At 52.8% G+C, this 21,163-nt stretch overlaps 1 protein-coding gene across 6 annotated transcripts in view; it reads left to right on the top strand.

Annotated features, from left to right (window-relative positions):
- The window catches only part of NFIX (nuclear factor I X), a 122,622-nt gene extending 107,494 nt beyond the window's left edge, over nucleotides 1-15,128 (top strand). For 4 of the 6 annotated variants that reach the window (XM_039910457.1, XM_029052679.2, XM_039910455.1 and 1 more), the window contains 3 exons: nucleotides 5,412-5,559; nucleotides 9,223-9,314; nucleotides 15,090-15,128. In XM_039910457.1, coding sequence (XP_039766391.1) covers nucleotides 5,412-5,559; nucleotides 9,223-9,314; nucleotides 15,090-15,104 — 255 coding nt within the window. In that variant the 3' untranslated portion in view covers nucleotides 15,105-15,128. The remainder of the gene's footprint in view (nucleotides 1-5,411; nucleotides 5,560-9,222; nucleotides 9,315-15,089) is intronic. The other 2 variants (XM_039910459.1, XM_039910458.1) reach the window with 1 other exon arrangement.
- Nucleotides 15,129-21,163: the final 6,035 nt, after the last annotated feature.

The following is a 21,163-nucleotide window of genomic DNA, read 5'->3' as shown; positions in this document are numbered from 1 at the left end:
GAGAGATGGACAACCCCTGGAGTATTTTGAGGAGTGGGGAGACGAGTGCAGAACAACGTTTTAGAAAAATGATCCAAACACAGAGTAAAGTATGGACTGGAGTGGGAAGAGACTAAAGTTATGGTGGGAGGATGACCTCACCTTTCAAAAATAAAGCTTAACACTCAGAGGGTTCTAGACCAAGAACCATGGCAGTATGCTGCCATTTTGGGGAATCTAGAGCTATAATTGGACTCCTTTTTTCCCACCAGCCCAGAAAGGTTGGCAGCGGAAAGCTGCTCCCCATCTAGAATAGGAAGTGCAGTGGGAAAGTTGGGGAAAAAGGAACAGGGCTCTGCAAAGGCTTTCAGAGAATCCAGGTTCAGGAGATCCACCAGAAGCTGCCCACAGGAAGCCAGCCAGGAAAGGGGGAGACTGAACTCTGGTACAAACTTGGGGTGCCAAGAAAAATTCGTTTCTGCAAGCCCCTTTTACCCTCCAAAATAGAGGTCTTGTTTCCCCCTCCCAGATTTTGGGGGAGTCGCTTGTTGCTCCGACTCCTGGACTGCCTCTTACCTCTGGCTGATGAAGGTAGGCGCTCCTCTCTCTTTTCTTGCTCATTTCCTCTCTCATTGCCCTTCCACCTTGTAGAGGAGCCTCTCTTCCTGACTGTGTAAGTGACTTCTGGTACTTTCACAGCATTTCTCACCCTCTTAAGACCTCTCCGTCCAGCTCCCTTGTCCCAGGGTGTTGATGAGGCATACCTGGTGCCACACACACACACACACACACACACACACATTCCCAAGTGCTTAGTACAGTGCTCTGTGCATAATAAGTGCTTAATAAATACCATTATTTGTACATAATGTATATCTATATTTGTACATATATAGGTCAATCAATGCATGAATGATGTAGACATATATATAGATAGTTAGATAGATGTCTGTCCCAGGTACACAGGGACAATCTTCAAGCTGCACTGCCCTCACCCAGGGACTGATCTATTTCCAGCCCAACCCTGAGGGCAATCAATCAATCAATGACATTTATTTAGTGCTGTGTACAAAGCACTATACTAAATGCTTGGGAAAATATAATGCAACAGAGTAGGTAGAAATGCTTCCTACCCACAACGAGTTTACGGTCTACAGGGGGAGACAGACATTATTTTTTTTTAATGGTCTCTGTTAAGTGCTTACTAAGTGCCAGGCACTGCACTGAGTGCTGGAGTAGATACAAGGTTGGACACAGTCCAGGTCCCACAGAGGACTCACAGTCTTAATCCCCATTTTATAGATGAGGTAATTGAGGCACAGAGAAGTTAAGAGACTTGCCCAAGGTCACACAGCAGACAAGTGGCTGAACTGGGATTAGAACCCAGGTCCTCTGACTCCCAGGCCCGTGCTCTTTCCACTAGGCCATGCTGCTTCCCAATTAATATAAATAAATGTTATAGATATGTACATAAGTGCCATGGAGCTGAGGATGGGGCAAATACCAAGTGCCCAAAGGGCACAGTTCCAAGTGCACAGATGAAGCAGAAGGGAGAAGAAGCCGGGGAAAAAGGACTTAATCGGGAAAGGCCTCTTGGAGGAGATGTGACCTTAATATGGCTTTGAAGGTGGGGAGAGTGGTGGTCTGGCATACGTGGAGGGGGAGGGAGTTCCAGGCCAGAGGGAGGATGTGGGCAAGGTATCGGCAATGAAATAGAATAGATCGGGGCACAGTAAGCAAATTGGTGCTCGAGGAGCACAGTGTGTGGGCTGGGTTGATGTAGATCAGTGAGGTAAGGTAGGAGGTGGGGAACTGATTGAGGGGGGCAGACTGAGGTACAATGAGGTCCAAATAAGAAGGAGACTTGGAGATTTTGTTTTGCTTCAGAGACAAGCAGGAACCTGAGGGTCACCTCAGACCCAAACTGGAAGTCCTATAACTGCTCAGAGTGACTCGCATCCCTGGGTCCCCGGGTGACTCGCATGACTTGAGGGCCTATCAATCTCCTGAAGTGGGGAAGAGGGATATTGAGCAATAGGCTGTTCATCTCTTCAAATTCGGTCAGTTCCTTCTACGGGAACTGGGAAGTTTTCTTTGCCCCAGTTTTTTCTTTATCTCCTTGAGGTAAACCCCATCTCTATAGGTTGATCTCAGAGGCAGCATCTGTGTCATGACTGGCCAGAAAACGGGCAGGGTAGGTAGCAAGTGCAACTGACTGAACTATGCTTGGGCATGTGAGGATCGTGGAGTAGAGGGCTCCCTGCTGGAGGAGGAGAGCAGGCTTGGGCGTCAAGGTGACATAGCTGGCCTGCGGGTGGGGAGGGGGCTGGCTATTGGGGTGTTATGTGGGAAGGAAAAGGAGGGCAGAAGTAAGGCCACAGGCATGGCACCTAAAAGGTGGCTAGCTATCTCCAATCTCACATGAGGAAAATGTCATTCTTCCAAAGCTTTAGTCATATTTTGCAGGAATGGGGCAAAGTACATGTGCCAGTGGGGATGGCACAGGAAATGGTACCAGACATCAGTTTTTAGAATTACCAAAGCTGGTAGGGTCATCCATACCCCAAGGAAGCCAGAGCAAAAACGGAAATACCACTTAAAAGAGACAGAAAGGGTAAAAGGCAAAAGAAACCCTCTTTGGAAGGACTCAGGCAAAATAAAAGAACCAACTAAAGAAAACACTGCCCCTTTATTAGATCAGAGGAAAGACGATAAGATGCTATTAAAAAGACAGAGCTTTAATTGTGTCTTTTTTGCCTCAGTCCTAACCAAAAATATTAGCTGTGGTCCCATAACATGAGCAACATTAAACTAGACGAGGGAAGGAACTGGTTGAAGTGTATTCTGAGAAGCTGGTTGTCTTCACTCAACGATAGGACAGTTAAGGAATTGGTTGATGTTACTGCAGAGTTGTTAGCTAAAATAGGGAACTCATGTTGGATAGAAGTGCCTGGAGACCATAAAAGGGAACAAAGGTAACCCCGGAAATTATATGCCAATCAGCTTACCTTTGATACCTCGGGAGATAGCGGGACAAATTACCAAGCAATCAATTTGTAAAGGCCTAATGATAATCATCATAATATTGACACTTGGATTAATATACAGAAGCACCTTTCTTTGTAAAAGCCATAAGGGCACGAGGTCCTGGGGAAGTATCCAGACCAATTTGATTTCTTTCTTTAACAAAATTACAATTCACTCAGTTCTCCTCAAATGCAGCAATTATGTTCTTGATGAACCCCGCATTAAGGAAAACTCACTGTGACCACCTTGATGCCACACATAAGCACACAGACCGTTTCCTTTGATGCTCTATCCAGCCAGATGCACACATTGTAGGAAGAGTGTTTCTTAATTGCCTAACAATGTCCTATCCAAAATGCATAATGACAACACACATTCTGGAAGAATCAAGTGTACAGGAAAAGAAGGGGAAAGTAGTAGCTACAAACTTATAACTTGAGTAAAACTAGTGATTCTGTCCCTCATGACATACTCATTAAGACCGTGGTCTGGACCATTCTACCATTATGTGGATGTCCAATTGGTTGGCGAGTCATATTCAGAGAGTATTTATGGCTCAGTATCAGCAAGAAGATCCACAGAGAAGAGTGTCCTACAAGGGTCAGTCTTGGGTCTGGTACGGTGTAATAATTTTTGTGATGACTTGGAACAGAGAGCGTGTTCATTACGCTTACTGATAATATCAGGTTGAAAGGAACTGCCTACACCTCATAAAATGGGAATAAATCTCAAAGTGACTGATAAATGTGAAAAATGATCTGTCAGAAACAGGGTGCTGCTCAATAGTGGTAAGTGCAGGATAATGCACTTAAGGAGAAGAACTTTCAAACAACAAAGGTACAAGATGTGGAAAGGCTAAGAGAAAGGCCCTTGGGTCACAGTGAACCACTACCTGATTAAGAGGGCAAAAGTGATGCTGTATATATAAGAGACCGACATGCTCTTGGGATGTATTGCAGGAATGTGACATACAAGAGGCAGGTAGAGATCCTCTCAGGAGGCTCAGTATTGCTCAGACTTTCTTAGAATCATGATCCTGTCTTGGGATCCATATTTTTAGGGATTTGAAGAACTTTAAAAAGAGTATCTAAAGGGATTAAAGATTTGGAAATGGGTCCTAGTAAGAAAGACTAAAGGAGCTGGGATTATTTTAGTCCGGAGAAGAGAAGGTCGAGGGTAATTTCGAAAGAGCCGTCAAACCTACGAAGGATTACTATGAAGAAGAGAACAGCCAGCTGTACTTGAGTGCAGTTCCTTCGGGCCCAGTATTCTGTCTCCCAACAAACAAGGCATGGAGCAAGAGGGCCAGGACTACCCTCCTCATCACCCAAACCCATGGTTAAGGGGACTGCCCACTGTCATCCTGTCATCCTGGCTTTTCCTTCTAATAACTTAAGGTGGATGGAAGAAAGGGGAAAAGCTTGAAATGGAGGTTGGAGAGAAAGAAAACCTTTCTGGATGTGAAAGTTTGGGAACCCTGTGGCTTTTCCTTGCCTGCAAATCTTTTAGAAAAGAATAGAAAAATCACCTGGTTGGGGAGGTTTGGTTGTGGGCCTTCCTGGAAGAGGAAGGATGGCCTAGAAGGAACCCGCCGTGGGGCTGGCTCTGAGGAGGATGAGGAATGGCAAGGGCGCCGGGCGGATCGCTGCTCCCGGGGCGGGGGCCGTGTCGGCAGTTATTCCTGGAGGAGATGGCAGCAGTGCGGTGTTTGGGCCGGGGACATTCGGATGAGCCCTGGAGATTCTGTCAAACTCTCCTCCCCTCCCCCCTTGGGCCTGCAGTCTGCAAGAGGGGGAGGGGGAAGGGAAGGGGACGAAAGGCGGTGGTGGAGAGGGCGGCTCGTCTTTCCTTCCCGCAGGAGAAAGTGTTCAAGAGACAAGAAATTTTCCTAAAGTTTCTTAATTTGTTTTTCAGGAACAGAAAACAACCTCCCCCCCCCAAAAAAAAACCAAACAAACCCAAAAAACCAAACAAAAAACAAAAAAAAACCAAAAAGCAAAAACCCCCCAAACAACACAACTTTTTGGGGGGAAATGAAAACATTTTCCCTACCTGAAGACAAAAAAAAAAACCAACAACAACAACAACAAAACAAACCCAAAAAACCCCAGCTGGACCCTCCAGCCCACCCCCACCCTCAACGAAAAAGAGAGGAAAAAAAAAAAGAGCAACGCCCGAGAGACCAAAGAGAGAAAAACTAAACCTGCCTCCTTTCCCCTCTTCCCAGCCCCCCTACCCCTCTAGTCCCCCGCTACCCTGGAGCGGAGCGAACGAGTCAAATACTGCATCTTTAAAGCGAGAGAACGCTCGAGAGAGAGTGCTCTCTATAGAGGGAGAGAGCGCAGGGGAGCGTCTGTCTGTGTGCGATGTGAGTTCATGCATCACTCTATTTATGTTGTTCGCAGCCTAACGGTAGCGGCCAGGGCAAAGTCCCGGGGTCATTTTTGCTACCACCGCCGCCTCCAGTGGCCAGACCTGTGCCCCTTCCTATGCCTGATACAAAATCCACCAGCACTACCCCAGACGGCGGCGCCTTGACTCCTACATCACCTTGTAAGTGGACGATGAAAACGAAAACCAAACAGAACCCCCCCAGCCCCGCCAAAAAGCCAAAACCGAAAAACCAAAAAACACCAAGACAGAGCCCAAGCCCAAAGTCCCAAACAAACTCCAGGCTAATCGTGAGCCAGTCAAAGCGACCAGCATCCCTCCGTCCTTCCCCTCCCCCCCTCCCCATGCCCGCTGCTCCGGGCCGGGGACACCTCGCCCGGGCCCCCCCGGGGGGCGGGAGGGGGGAAGCAGGGCTGGAGAGGGGGAGCCGGGTGGCGGGGGGGTGGGTGGGGCGCAGCCATGCCATCTTCATGCGTGATTGCTGTGTTTTTTTTCTTTTTCTTTTTGTTGTCTCGTTGTTTCCCCCCACACTCACACCAAAAAAACCCCAACAAAAAACCAAAAAACTCAAATGAGTTCGCAAGGCGACCCCACCGCATCCCCCCACCTCCTCCGCCCCCCTGCCTCACCCTCCATTTTCCCAGTCAGGCCTTTAAAGATGCAGTACGCCTCCTCGCCTCCCTGCCCTCCCAATGCTCTCCTTCAGTTTTGCGTTTGGTTTCTCGTTGTCGTTCCTCTTTTTTTTCTCCCTTCCCTCCCAGCCCCCCACCCCCACCCCACCCCCTCTCAATCCTTTCTCCTACACCTGGGGGGCAGGGGATTCCCGTGCCCCCACCCCTATGAGGGGAGAGAAAGAGGGGCTCTGGATTCTCACATCGTTTTCAAACTGATGAAAAGTTTTGGCAAAGGGAAGGAAAAAAATGGCCAAGTTGAGAGGCCCAGGAATGGGTCTGATGTTGAAGGAAACTAGAGGAGAGAAAGGAGAGAAGAAGGGAGGGTAAAACCGCCCCTCAGGCAGGGGCTGAGCTGAGAAGTGGGACCACTGGCAGCTGCAGGGTGACTATGACTTGAAGCTCCTCTAGGGCCCTGTAGGCTCTAGGCTGTGGGGGGCAGAGGCCGGGGGCGGGGGTGGGGCACCTCTTCATGTGTCTTACTCTCTCTTTCTCTCTGTGTCTCTTTCTTTCTCTCTTTGGTTTTGTTTCTTTTTTCCGTTCCATCCTTTCCATACCATCTCCCCGTTTCCATTCTCCATCCGACGCAAGGGCCTGGTTTTTTTGGGGAGGGGAAACGTGGAGGTGGGGAGAGGGGAGGGTGTATCGTGGTCTGTCCTGCGGTAGGGGGTGGGTGAAGGGAAGGACTTCCTGGAGAGAGTGTCTGGTGAGCATGTGATTGCTAGAATGTTTTTTCAGGGGCTGCCCTCCTCCCTTTGCCTTTCCTTTTCCCCCTAGAGGAGCATAACTTCAAGGCCCATTAGGGTGGGGGAGTGACCTCCTGCTTCAGGGCCTAAGCCAGAGGGTCAGCTTCTTCTCGTCTCTTCTGCCCAGTCCCTGAAGTATCCACTGGACACTGGCTGATAAGAGGGGTCAGCCTTCACCTCCTCCCTGTACCATCTCCACCCCCCAATTCTCCTGGGTGTGCCCTGTGTTCAGTGACGACTAACAGATGCCAGCCATCCTAGGAGCCCCTTAGAGAAATATCCCTGAACCTTTCCCACCCACGACCTCCATCTCCAAGACCCAAAGTCAGAAGATGTGGCCCTGCTTTCGCCCCCTCTGACTTGTGCCCTGGGAGCAGCAGGACCATTTGATTGCTGATGCCTAGATCTGCTCCCAGTGCAGCCAATACCAAAACACCAACCTCAGCTATTCCCGGCTAGCAATCAGCCCTGCAGCCCCCAGAGGAAGGAGGGAGAAGAGGTTAGGATGCTTGGAGGCAGCAAAGGAAGGGGCTGAAGGGGATGGGACTTCCCAAACCCTGGTCTGGGCCTACACAATCAGTGCTCAGAGTTGCCAGTCATGCCCTCCTTGACATTACCTTTGCTGGCTCACTGTTACCCTACCTGTGCGGGTGGGGAAGGAGACTGTTCTGGGCTGTGTTTACAGAGTAGGGGGCATTGTTTTCTGAGAGCTCGGGAAGAGGTCATGAAAGGGCTCCTTGCTCCTAAAGAGACCTGACTCTCCCCCTTCTCTACTGGCACCTGTAGATTTCTCAGTGCATTTCATTTAGACTATCTTCAGGGTGAAGGACACAGATAGGCCCACACCTGCCTTATTGGTGTGGGTGAAGCTGCCCTCAGAGACACCTAGGGAATCTCTCCTGTGTCTCCCAGAACCTCCTTTTCTCTGCCCAGTTTTTAATTAGAGCAGTGAGAATAGACGTTTCTGACCTGGACAGGGCAGGTCCAGCACTTAGAGTTGGCTCTGACTTTCACCCATAGTTCCTCTCTGCATGTGTCCCAGGCTACAGCCCCCTAGTTAAAGAGGATGAAGCAGGATTCAAGTAGCAGGGCTGCTGGGATCTGAGCCCTAAGCCTCAGGACATAGGAGCCATCCCCTCCTATTTCTCTATACTCCTGAGCAGGAGGTAAGCCTAACTGGCAAGGAAAACCTTGGGCTGGAGTCCCAGAGCTACCAGGCAGGGCTGAGGTCAGGATGTCACTTCTCAGAGCCTCCCAGGTTCTAGACAGAGGCTACTGAGCCCACAGGACTCTCATCTCCCAGCTCCAGCCCTGAGGAATACAGGGCTACTCTCCGAGCCCCACCCCATTGCTTCTTTTCAGGCCTCTGGCAGGATTACCACTACAAGTAACCAAACTTCTTCTCCCATCTCTACCTATCCTCCTCACTCTTTCCCCTCCCCGACAGACCCCAGTTGCATTCCAAAACTGACCCCTCCCCAGTTATGCTGCTTTCCCTCACCACCCCTTCCAGGCCCCTCCCGAGGCAGTTGAAGTATTTGAGGCCTTCGATTTGACCTGATACCTAGTAACCCTATGGGTAGGTGACATTCATTAGCAATGTAACTGAGGGGTCTTGCCACCTGAATGTCTGGACTGAGGTCTGGGACAAGCAGTGTCCTCTTTCTCTTCACCCTTCTTATCTCCCATCAAAAAGGTGTGTGTTGGGGGGCGGGGGGGAGGTGGCTGCAGTCAGATCCAACTCTTATACCCAGGCCTGGCTGCAGTCAGATCCAACTCTTATACCCAGGCCCCTTCAATCATATCCTCCTCCTCTAAATTCTTGGAAACGGCAAGGGCTTACTGTGACCACCCTCCTATCTGCTGGCCTCCATTTAGGACAATGGGAAGGAGAACTGGGGGAACCACAAGTCTGCTCCTAGTAAAGCATGTGCTCCTCTTCCCACCCCTCAGTTTACCAACCCCACTTCTTCCCCAGGGAGGAAAGGGCAGAGCGTATGACTTTCCGCGAACGTGTGACATTATGTGTGTAAGAATCTATGTGTGTATCATGTGTGATGCTGTGTGTATGTGTGTGAGTGACAGTGTGCACGTTTGTTTGAGTGTGTATGGCCAGGGAAGCTTGGAATCTGGCCCAGAGAATATCCCCCTGCTACCTACACACACATACCCAGTGGACAAGGACCCTGGCTCTCCCACATATTGTCTTGTGCCCCTTTTTCTTGCCAGTCCCACAGGCAGTGCCCAGGCTGGTGGGGAGGTGAGGAGGGGGTGGTGGCGGGGCTGGAGCAGTGAGACCTAGCTGAGTCTCTCCCTCGTTCACCAGCCCCCTGGGTAGTGCCTGGGCTGAGGGGCAGGGACAGTGTGGCCTAACCAAGTTTCTTCCTCTCTCCCCTGCCCCCCCACAGCATTCTCAACGCCAGGCGCCTCCTCTGCCAACCGGTTTGTCAGCATCGGACCCCGGGACGGCAACTTTCTAAACATCCCGCAGCAGTCTCAGGTAGGAGGGATCCCAGCTTATGCACTCTGTGCTTCCTAAACGTAGTCTAGAGTCAGCCCCAGGAGGGGCAGCCAACAAGGAAGAAATGTGTTTGGGGGTGTGGGGACATGCTAGATGCCTACATTCTGCTTTCCAGCTTTAAAGAGCAGAGGTTGTTGGTCAGAAGCCTAGGAGCCAGGCACTCTTAGGTTTCTAATCCTTTTACAGAGAAAGGTGAGGCTCAGGAAGGGGTCTTTTTGTAACATAGACTGGGGATCCAGATGCTTGGTATCCACACATAAGATTTGGCCACATGTCTATGTGGGAGGCCAGGTTACTTGACCTCATGCTTCAATTTCCCCTGCAGAGATAATGGTCTTGCCCTCCCAGTTAGAAGATCTAAGTCAGAGGGGCAGGGGAATCTCCTTGCCCAGCCCACCCTAGAGATTTCACTCCTTGCGGCTAAGCCCAGGCAGCCCTCCTCCCCAGGCAGCCCTCAGGCTAGGCTTGGGCCCACTAATTAGTTAATTGGATAATTAGCTCTGACAGCCCAGGCCCCGGGGGAAGCAGGCCAAGGCCCCAGCACTGGGCTGAGAGGAGAGAGAAGGGGGGAGAGAAGGGAGGAGAAAAGAGAGAGGAGAGAAAAGAGAGAGGAGGAGAGAGATAAGAGAGGCAGGAGGAGGGAGAGTGGTAGTAGATAGGCACAAGATCCACTTGCCAGTTGAGACTGGAGTCCAGTTGAGAGCTCAGAGAAGAGAGCCCCTCCCCTTCCCCCAAGCAGGCTGTGGGATAGAACAACTCACCCTTATTCTGCAAAGAAGCCCATGAGTTTGGACTATGGGCCCATCCCACAACCAGAGGTCACCAGCTGGGTTGAAGCAAGCGCCTTGCAAAATTAACCAGAGCTGCCTAGCTATTCCCCCTGCCCTAATGGTGGTGGGGGGAGGCGGGCATCACCGAGAGAGCCAAATGTAAGTTGCAAGAGGAGGAGCAGAGCCCTTCTGCAGGACAGAGAGGAGATGCAAGAGAAGGAGAGGGGGAAGCCAAGCCTAAAGCCGGAGGCACTGTGGTGGAGGTGATTTGAGATGTTTGCCTTCAGGTCTCCTGTCTGGGAACCCCGGTCTGATCACCAGAGTGACCTGTTCCTCCACCATTCCCAGCTAAAATGTGTTGCAGGCTTTGCACTCCAAACCCCAGCTCTGCTAAACACCGCCTCCCAACCCAACCTCGGAGAAGCATTCTAACAATCGATCAGTCAGTGGAATGTGTTGAGCACGTACTCTGAACAGAATATTATATTAAGAGTTTGGAAGAGTACAATATCCTGTATCTACCCCACTGCTTAGCACAGTGCTTGGCACACAGTAAGTGTTTAACAAGTACTATCATGGTAATTATTATTACAATAGAGTCTATATACCAATGTCTACAGATCCGTGTATATCGGCCCTTGTGCTGTTCTCCAGGCCTCCCTAGCCGGTGATGTGAACTGGGCTCCTTTTACACAGTGACTCTACATGAGTTGGTCACGTTGGGAGCCCGATTAGCCAAGTCCAGAGACTTGTGAAGCACAGAATGTCCTCTCGGCGGGGTGTTGAAGAGACCAAAAAAGCGTGGGTCCCCAACCCAAGCCTTGCTAGAAAAGGGCCAGGGAAAAATTTGGAGGAAGGGAGAGGAGAAGTCTCCTTCTGCTAACATCCTCACCCAGCTCAGTGTCTGTCACTCAGACTCTCTCTTTTTCGGCTCAGAGGAGCCATCCTGGGGCTGTGGTCCGGAGAAAGTTGGTTGAAGTTTTACGGGTGTGGTTTTAGAGGGGGCTTTTTGGTTGTTTTTTTTTTCCCTTTCCCTCCCTTAATTATGAAGAAGAAAAAAAAAAACTTTGTCAAACTTGAGAACTTCAGAGCTCCCTAGTGGTGAGGAGGGGGAGGGACGGCCCGGAGGGAAACTTCCAACTCCCCTCCCCGCCCCCCATTCCCTTTCCCCGGAGTCACGTCTGACCCGTCTGGTTTCCCGGAGCAACCAGACATGATGTAACACCCAGATGAACTTGAACTTGGGGGTGTTGTGAAGAAAAACAATGGCCCTGAGCAGGGGCTGGAGCCAGCCCCCTCAGCTCTGTGCCAGGGGAGTCTGAGACAGCCCTGCTGGCAGATTATGGAGAAGGGGAAGCGGGGGGCCTGGGGAAGGGAGGTTGTGGGGGAGGCGGGGGCAGAAAGGAAGAGAGCAGAGTCAGGTCTCCAAATAGCTCTGGGACGGCCCAGAGGCGGAGCGGAGAGCCAGGGTCCTGCAGGCATGAGCTGTGGCTTTTAAAGAGATAGGAGGAGAGAGTCCCTACCATTCACCTCTTTTCTCACTTTCCCTTTTTGCTCTCCCTCTTCCTTTCTCTTCTCCCTCTGCTGGGATATCTGGAGCCAAGTCAAAACCCTAGGGAAGTTTGGGGAAAAGTTTTCCCTCCGCTTTTGCTAGAGTTCTTAGAAGGGGGGGGGAGCAGGGGGCTCTGACTGCGGGGCTGGGGGAGGCGCACGGATGAGCCCAACGAGCAGGTGTGTGCGTTTGTGTGTTTGGGGGGGGTGGGGAAGGGACGTGGGGGTGTTTGGCAAGGGAGGAAGAGAAGGAGAGAGAAGAGCGGCACGAGCAGAGAGCCTTTCTACACTGGAGGGAGAGGCTGGTTGGGGTCCGTGCTCTACTGGTTAAGGCTTGGGGAGGGTGGTTTGGGGAGGGGGTGTTACCACAGTAACCGGTGACTTTAGCTGATCCCCAGCGCACCAGATGGAGAGAGAACAAAAGAGTGAAGAAAGAAAAGCATTTCAGCAAGTTTGCCATTCCCCAGGCAGCCCTTTTTACTGCATTTTAATCAACTTTATTTTCGGGGGGGAAGGGGTGGCGATGGAGCATTTAACCCCCAGATCCAGTGCCTCCAGAGCCCCTAGGGATGGTAGTTGGGGACTTACCTGTGGTACCTGTGGTAAGACTTAAGCCATCTGAACTCCCCCCGACTACCCAGCACTCATCACCTGGACCCAAACTCTCCCTCCTTGAGTTCCCCCTAGGAAATTTCTGGTGCGTGGGATTCTGGAGAACTGCCACTGTGAGGACCAGTGGAGGGAGAGCAGGAGCCACCATGAGCCGGAGTTGCAGGCATCCTGGCCAGTTGCTTCCACCCCTCATGCTACCCCATGCAGTGGCAGCTCTGCTGAGCCCTGGTCACTGGGAGGGACCGGCCTCGGGCCATCTAGAGCCCTGCAAGGAGGGATGGAGAAGCAGCAGTGGAGTGTTAGTCTGGAGACAGAGGAGGAGATTTAAGAACAGGCGCGATGTTATTTAACTAACCCCCTTTCCCCCCAACCCTCCCCTGGACTGACAGGCCCTGTGTTTCTTCAGGGGCCCTCCTGGTCCACCCTGTGGGGAAGAGGGCCGCAAAATTCCAAGATCCTTTTCACCGTCAGTGGTTTTTATTGAGTGCTTAGCGTGTGCCGAGCACTGTACTAAGTGCTTGAGAGAGTACAATCCAACAGAGTCAGTAGCCACAATGAGCTTACAGTTCACCAGCCAGAGGAATACCTCCTGACTCACCTCCCTTCTCCCACCCACCAACCCTTCTTGCCCTGTCTAGTGCCCCAGAGATGCTTGCTGCCTTGTAGGGCAGGGAGTAACTGCCCGTGGAATCTCCCTCTGTATTCACACTTCTACTCCTCTCCTGCCCATTGCCTCATTTCTTCTAGGCCTGAGCTGATGTGCACAGTGAGAGTGCTCTAACAGGACTTCCCCCAACCACCTCATTCAGCATCAGAGCCTCACTCATCTTCAGGGTGATGGCAGAGGAAATTCTCCTCATTCCAGAGGGCAGAGAGGGAGGACAAAGTTGCAGTGGAGGGACCAACTCTATAGTGCCCAGGTCTCTTAGCTCCCTACGCCTAGGCCTCTGCCCACCCGATCCCATTGTTCAGATCCACCTCTCCTACTCTCTAGGGGCAGGAATAAGAAGGCAATAGGGGAGATAATGTCTTCAAGCAGACACACTCGCCAGTTTTAACCGGGCTGTAGAAACAGTCCCAATCTTACCACTGTCCTGGCTTCCAGAGGCAGTTGGAGTCATTTTCTTCCCTCCCCTTCCCCAACACAGCTTCCCCTCCCTTTTTGCTTAACAAGCCGCCTTTACCTAACTCAGCCCAGCTCACTCCAAGAGGCCCCAGTAAGGGGAGGAAACCCCTGAACAGGCTTCCCGCCTTCTCTCCACCTGGGAAAGAGCAGTACAGCTGGCCCCGCCCCCTGGGCCTGGCCTGAGGGCCCGGAGATGGGGGCTCGACTGTTTCTCCCCGCCCGGGGAATAGTGCCAATCCTACCAGGCAAACAGCATCAACTGGCCCCCTCCAGAAGTGGGGAAGGCATTATTTCACCAATTACCGTTGAGGAAAGAGAGTCGTTAGTTTGGAGGGGTTTGATCTAGTCCCCCTGGGAGGGGGAGAGGTGTCCAGAATCCCCTCTGCGATGGCTGGTGAACATAAGGACTAATGTAGAGGGACTAGGCCTTTCTGTCTTCTGGAAGCCTCAATTTGCCCTGCTTGGGCTCAAGATAGGGATTCCGAATCCCAAACTCGAAACGGGGGAGGAGAACTGGATTTCGCGTGGAGGAGAGGGCCCAATAACTAGGTTCCTGCGAGGATTGTGACTCTGGGTCCGATCTGTGGGAAAGTGGCGCCCCCTGCTGGCATAGAGTCCAAAGCACAATCCCGAGCACATCTTGGGTCCTGCCTCCCTCTCGTCCTGGGGTGGGTATGTATGTTCAGTAGGGGTGGGAGGAGGGAACACTTGCCTGTTCATTATGCCATCTGCAGATGGCAGTGGGCTTCGTGGCATGCCCCGTCTCTCCTGGGGCTGACACTGCCAGGGAGTGTATCGATGCCATGTGTCGCCTTGCCCCTCCCCACCCTCATGCCCCTAACCTTTCAGCTGGTGGTGGTGTGGATGATTGCTACAGGCAGGATTTCTGCTCTCAATCCAAAGAGACGGAGCTAGAAAAAAACCCAACAGAAGCCGAGTTCTCTACACCCCCCCTTTCCCCCCCAACTCTCCTGGGAATACAGCTCCCAGCCTGGCATCCTCATTGTTCCCTGCCCCCTTAAAAAAAAAAGTTGGAAATGTGATCAGACCCCAGGCCTGGACCAGCTCCAGCCAAGAGGGGTTCGTACCTGCTGAGCAAGTGCCCGCGGGGAAGCCAGCTGGGCTCCTTGGCACTGGGGAGCAGGGTCCCATCTGGGGAGGGATGTGAGGACGGGGGAGACTCTTTTCAGGGACAATATATTATGACAATTTTGTGCCTTGTTTTAGGAAGACTTGTCTATTTTTTTATGGTATTTGTTAAGCATTTACTATGTGTCAAACACTGTTCTAAGCCCTGGGGTAGATACAAGTTAATTAGTTGGACACAGTCCCTGTCCAGCATGGGGCTCACCGTCTAGGTAGGGAGGAGAACAGGAGAACCGAAGCACAGAGAAGTTAAGGGACTTGTTCCAAGTCACACAGCAGACAAGTGGCAGAGTCAGGATTAGAACTCAGGTCCTCTGACATCCAGGCACGTGCTACATCCACTGGGTCATGCTGCATTTCCATCCATTACCATCCGTTCCCTTCCCCCAAAAGGACGGGGGTGCTGTTTCTTCTCGCTCTGTGTCAAAGAGTTAAACTGATGCACACAGAGAAGGAGAAGGGACTGGGCTGAAGTTACACCTAGCCTGAGATTGGAACCCAGGCATCCAGTCCATTCTAACCTACCTCTACTTTCCCATTCCCTTCCAGTCCTGGTTCCTCTGACGAGACCTCAAGGGGAAAAAAAAACAAAAACAAAAACAAAAGAAGACAAGGAAAAGGGGGGGAGAAGAAAAATTGAGACATGGAAAAATCCCCCCACTCTCCCCCAGCCCAGCCCAGCCCCACCGAAAAGCAAAAATCAAAAGTCAGCTCTTCACCCAGATCACTCCCTCCACCGGGGGACCCTCCCCATTGCCCAGCGAACCCAGCCCAGCCTCCCAGGGAACCCCAGAAGAGAGGGGGCCAGGGCTGGGAGGGCTACCCAAGATGGAAGGAACGGCTGGAAAGAAAAAGAAACTGGGAAAAAACGGAGACAAAAATGAAAACGATGGTGCGGAGCGACCCCCCGTCTCCAAGCCCCCACACCCTACGTACGACTGGGGTGTCTCCCCACAGCCTGTCTCCTGGCCACAGCCCACACTAAACCTGGAGAAAGGAAAAAGAAGACAAATCTGAAAATGAGCAACCAGCCGAGCCAAGGAGGGGCTTGGGGGTCCCAGCCTTCTCTGCTCCCCTCCCCCAATCCACCCAGAGGCTTCTGTTTGGTGGGAGATAGGGATCCGCCATCTCCAGTCGTGGCCACCACCCCTTGGCTCAGAATTCAGCTCAGGAGCTGGGAGAGCCAATCCCTGGAGATGGTTTCTGGTTTCAATTTCGGCAGGGACCCTGTCCAGCTAAGCCCCTGCCAACCTGGAGGTTGGCCCTGGATTTGATGATTATACCCGGGACTGACCTTTGACCTCTTCCTTAGAGGAGCATGGATAGGGTATGTCCCTTCCCAGGCACCTCATCTCCTCAACCCAAGCTTGTCCCTCTCTGAGGGCTAAAGGCCACCAGATCCCAGGGTTTGGGCAGTGCTGTAAGACCCAGGCCATGGGAGTGGGGGCCCCTCAGAGAACCTGGTCTGGCCAAACACAGGGCTGCCCCACAGTCAGGGCAGCCCTGGAGTGGTTTCGGCCGGACCCCTCGGGGGTAGGGGGGCAGAGGGAGGGGGCCGTTGGGGTGAGTTGCCCTAATCAGTCCCCTGGGGGAATCTCACCCAATCTAGTGATTCCCGCTCCCTTACTTTCCTGAGTTGGGAGACTCCGATTAACTCCCACCAAACTTCAGCCTGACAGTTTTCACACTACTGGATCACTCTGTACAGTCCACAGGAAAAAGCCGAAATGCTCTCAATGGGTCCAGCCAGCTGCCCTTCAGTTTCCCTCCATCCAATAAGCCAGGCCCAGCCCTCCATAATATCTCAGCCATTGCCTTGAGTTGAACACCATGTGTGGCTCCGACTCCAGTCCCTTTTCTCCCCAGATAAGAGCTTCCTCCCCACACGCCACCCCACCATCCTCATGGCTCTCCTAGAGGCTGGTGGGGGTTGGGGGATGAAGACCCTTGGAACAGAGGGGTAACTGAGACATGGAGAAGAAGGAAAAGAGCAGAGGCTGGTGTAGGACCTAAGTGCCCTGAATTCCATCCCAGGAACTGCACTGCCTCCTGCAAATGGAGGATCGGGTTGGGGTGTCCCCACTCTTCTCCATGGCCCCTCTCCCTTCTCCTTTGTTCTGAGGAACTCCCTTCAAATCCTTCTACCTTCTCAGTTCTCCTTCAGACCCTGTCTCGAACCCCCTGCCCTTCCTGCCCTTTCCAGATCTCCCTCTGCTCTCCCACTCTCACCCCAGCACTGCCTCTCACCCCCCACACTGGAGAGGGCAGCTGGCCAGCCAGGTGTGTGCTTCAGGCTCTGGTCTGCAGCCCGTCCAGGCCACGGGGAGCCCTGGCATCGGGCCACCAGCTGGATTGGTGAAGGCAGAAACCCCAAAGGAGGGATGGAGCAGAGGAGGAGCAGGAGGAGCAGGAGGAGGAGGAGGAGGAGGAGAAGAAGACCCTGGCCAGCCCCCTGCCCCACAGCTGGTTGCCTTTCTTTTGAGAGCTTTTCGGCTGGGACACTAAGTCACATCTACACTAGGTAGGCTTTGTATTCTGAGACTTGGTCTCATTTTCTGTTACTTTAGAGGTTGTTGGTTGTTGTATTGTTTTTTTTTAATATTTTGGAGCTTTCTCTCCCCCTCTTTATCTTTTCCTTTCTCTCTCTGTCTCTCCTTTCTGTGCCACTTTTTCTAGCTGATTTTATAGCTGTAGTTCCTTTTTCTTTAAAAGAATATTTTATTTTTATTTTGTTTTTAGTTTTTGTTTTTGCCGTTGCTGTTGGGAAATCCTCATACATACAGGTGATTTGCAAACAAAAAGAAATTAATAATATACCACAGAAATCATCCCCTTCACCAATCCTGCTCACACCCTCTTGCATACACACTCACACGCATCCTCTCCCACCCCCCTCTCCTACCCCCCTGGAGCAGAACATGGCAGTGGAGAGAAGTAGAGGCTGCCAGCTCAGCAGGCACCAGTAGAGTTGGACCTGGGCATGGGCCTGGAGCCTTGTTTTGTTGGTGGGCCCCTCTGCGGGGTCCAGAACCCTCCCCGCAGGAGGGTGTCCCTCTAGCCAGAATGTTGCCTATACAATGTTTTCTCCCAATCCGGTCCAGCTGAGCCCCCACAAAGCATGTTGAAGTTTCCACAGTTGGCCGGGCCAGGACACACACAGCCCCCTACACATGTGTGTCGGTCCACATGCTCTTTGGGTTCACAGTAAGCCCTCTGTATCGTAGTGAGTGTGTATATATGTCTCACTCTCTCCTGCTCTCTATCTCTGTTTCTCTCTGTGCCTTACTCTCTGCCTCTCCCTCTGTCTCTGCCTCTCACTTTGTTCATCCCTCCTTCCCTCTCCCCCTTTCTATTTCTGTCTCATGCTACAAAACACAAAGCACGATCAGGATCATTTGGAAGTCATTCAGACGTTGCACGCAAGTTTCGGTTGTGGGGTTTATTTATTTGAACTGTTTTGCGATTCACCTTCTGGTCGCTGTGGACATTGGGCGATCAGGAAGGGAACCCCTCGATACTCTCCCTTCAGAGAGAAGGGGGGAGGGAGGGAGGGAGGCAGGGAGGGAGAGCCCTTCTCCTCCTCCCCCCGCCCCCCACCCATCCATTGATTGCCCTGCTGGTCCTTGTGGGGTTCAGACAGCGAGGATTCCCAGGGAAAAGTAGGGGTGATGTTGGGTTGGCAAGGGAAACACCGTAAACCCCCTCCCCACTACCACCGTGGCGGGGGGGGGGGCGGGGGGAGGCGGGGCCGCGGTCATTCTATCCGTCCCAGCAAAGCCCCCAGGTGGTACAACGATTCTGGATTTTTAATTTAAGTGAAGTATTACTGGCCTCTCTTCCGTGGCCCCTGAGTTAGGAGGGAGTGACCCTGCCCCTCAGCTCCCGTTGAGGGAGGGAGAGCTCTGCCCTAACTGCAGCCTTGGGGCACTAGGAGACTTTTGACTCTTGTCGCTCTTGTCAGAGAAACCGCTCGACGGGAGAGGATGGAAGGAGGGAGGGGAAGGGTCGCTCCAAAACTAGAGTTTGAGGGATCGAGTGGGCGGGGTCTCTGTGAGAGTCTGACTCCCCTGTCCTCGCCCACTTCCCCCTCTCCCCCGCCAGTAGGGCAGATGGTAAGAAGAGGGCGGGCGCGGAGTGTAGCTGGTGGGGCCAGGGATGTAACCCGGCCAAGGTGCAATGATTTTTTTTTCCAGTTCAGTTGGCGAAAAAGGGTCGAAGCAGCAGCGGGGAGATGAGACAGGGAGACCCACCTCCCGTCCCTCCCCCTCTGCTTGCCCCCGCCCGCCCTGGTCCCGCTCCTTGACAATCGCTCCCCGACAGGTCTTGGGGCCCGAGCAGTGGGGCGCCACCCTCTCCACCCAGACCGACCCCAGCTGACTTGAGCCGAGCCAAGACACCCAAACCCGGATCGCAGATCCCGGGGGCGGGGGGAATCCCTTTAAGGCAGTCCAGCCACCGCCTCGGACCCAACCCCCCCTTCCCCTCCCTCGCCCATTCTCCCGCCGCCCACCTCCCCGGCCAGTTCCCCTTCGCGCTCCGCACTAGCGAGAAAGCTGCAGGCCAGCTGGGTGCGCCCCCCACCTCCCGCCCCGTCCAGCCAAGCGGGGAGGGGCTTCCGGAAGGGCAGGCGGACTGGATGAGGGGAGGGACGGCGGCGGAGGAAACCCGGATCCCCGGCATCAGCAAAGTCCCGGACATTGAGGATCCCGGGGCCGGTGGGCGGGGAGGAGGGAAGGCGAGGGGGCCGTCCGAAGTGGGGGCGGGAGGGGGAAGGGGGGGCGGGAAGAGAAGTGTCCCCCCCCACCCTCTCCCCCGCTCTAAATTCGAATCAGGTCCCACGGCTTCAACCCATTCGTCCCATGCCCCCCGAGACCTCGGCTCCCAAACTGGAGGTCTGAGGGAAGGCAAGAGCCCCGCGGGCAGGTCAGGCGGCGGGAGAGCCGGGACCAAACGGGCGATCGGGCGGGCGGGCAAGGCGGGCGGGCGGGCAATCAGTTTGTTTTCTTGATTATTATAATTTTTGTTTTCTGTGGGCGGGAGGTGGAGGCGGTGGCGAGAGGAAACGTGGAGACGTGTTAGAAAAAGACACAAAAATCTTTTTTTAAAAAAAAAACAAAAATATATATATGGAGGAAAATGAACTTTTTTTTTCATTGAACCAAGTGCAATGCATTGGATAGTTTTCATATCTTTGTATGTTAGAGATTGTTAAAAAGAAGAAAAAAATTCTATTTTTGTTGTAATGTCCCCCCGGCTCTGGGGACTCTAAAGAAGGGGAGCCCGCGCCCAACCTTTGGGGAAAGCTTAGTGTTTTTCCGTTTAATAGGGTTTTTTTTTCTTTCGTTCGTTTTCAGTTTTTTTCGTTTTCTGTTTTTTTTTTCTTTTTTCAAGCCGTTTTCCTGCGTTGATGAGGATGATCTGGGTTTTTATTTTTTCGTTTTGTTTCGGTTTCGGTGGGAGGGCTGAAGGAAGGATTTTCACATTTTAAAAAGAACGAGTTAAAAAACCTCGACATAAAAAAATCACAAAAATCAAAAGCAAAGAATGAAAGAAAATACAAAAAAAATTAAAAATAATAAAAATGAAAAAAAAACCCTGGTGCTTTTTACATTATAAAGTACATTAAAACCCCCACAAAACTCTATTATACATAAGTTTATGAACCAATTAAATATCATAAAGCACATGTTAGGAAACACGCATATCCCTTCTTTGTTATGTTTAACTGAACGGGACAGAGCGGTTTGCGACTCCGCAGCTGGGCGCCCCGAGGTGCGGATCTCCCGCGGGCGCGCGCGGCCCCAGCCTCCCTGGGCGGCCAGAGCTGCCGGAATCGTCTCCTTTGCGGGGCCCGGGCACGGTTCCCCACCCTACTCGGGGGCTTCCTCTTTCCCCTTGAACCTCCCTCCGCCTCCCTCTCCCTCCCGTCCTCTTGCCCTCCCCTGTGGGGTGGGGGCGGGGAAAGGCCTCCAGTGGGGTTTGGGAGGAGCCGGCTGGGTCCCCCCGACCCCCAAGTCCCATGGCCCTGAGTGTCCCGGCCGGGGGGAGGGGAAGTCGAGGGCTTAGCCAGCGCCCTCCTTTCCCCAAGTCCCCCCGACCCCACACAGAAGGCAGGGTCCCCTTCCCCCCACTAGACATAAACAGGCCCCTTCCCCCCTCAGAGATCAATGTAAACGAACAAAGGCCCCACCCTTCGCCCCCTCACCTGAGCGCCTTTCTTTGAGCCAGACGCCAACTTGACCCTCACCAGCATTGCCCAGGAGCGCTCTCCAAGTTGGTAGTTTTCCCTTATTTCTCCCCAGCCCCGGCGCCCCCCTCCCTCCTCCTGGTCAGACCCCACCCCCCCCACCCCTCCCCGGCCGGGACCGCGCCGTGGGCTGCGGGAAGGTCTGAAGCTTCAGGGAAGGACCAAACCTGCGCATACACACACGCGCGCATATACAGACACACAGACACATACACACACACAAACACACAACACACACTCACAGCCCCCAACCCCCAGCCCCAACACAACCCAGTCGACTGCCTTACACACCCGCCCCCTGCGCTGGCCGGCCGACCTAGTGCCTTGTTCTCACACACCCCCGTGCTGGCGGAGCGGACGCCACGCTCTGGGTCCG

Source organism: Ornithorhynchus anatinus, chromosome X2 (genome assembly GCF_004115215.2).
Source record: "Ornithorhynchus anatinus isolate Pmale09 chromosome X2, mOrnAna1.pri.v4, whole genome shotgun sequence".
NCBI classification, from domain to species: Eukaryota; Metazoa; Chordata; class Mammalia; order Monotremata; family Ornithorhynchidae; genus Ornithorhynchus; species Ornithorhynchus anatinus.
Note: the sequence above shows the minus strand (reverse complement) of the source record. Positions and strands in the feature narration are given on the sequence as shown.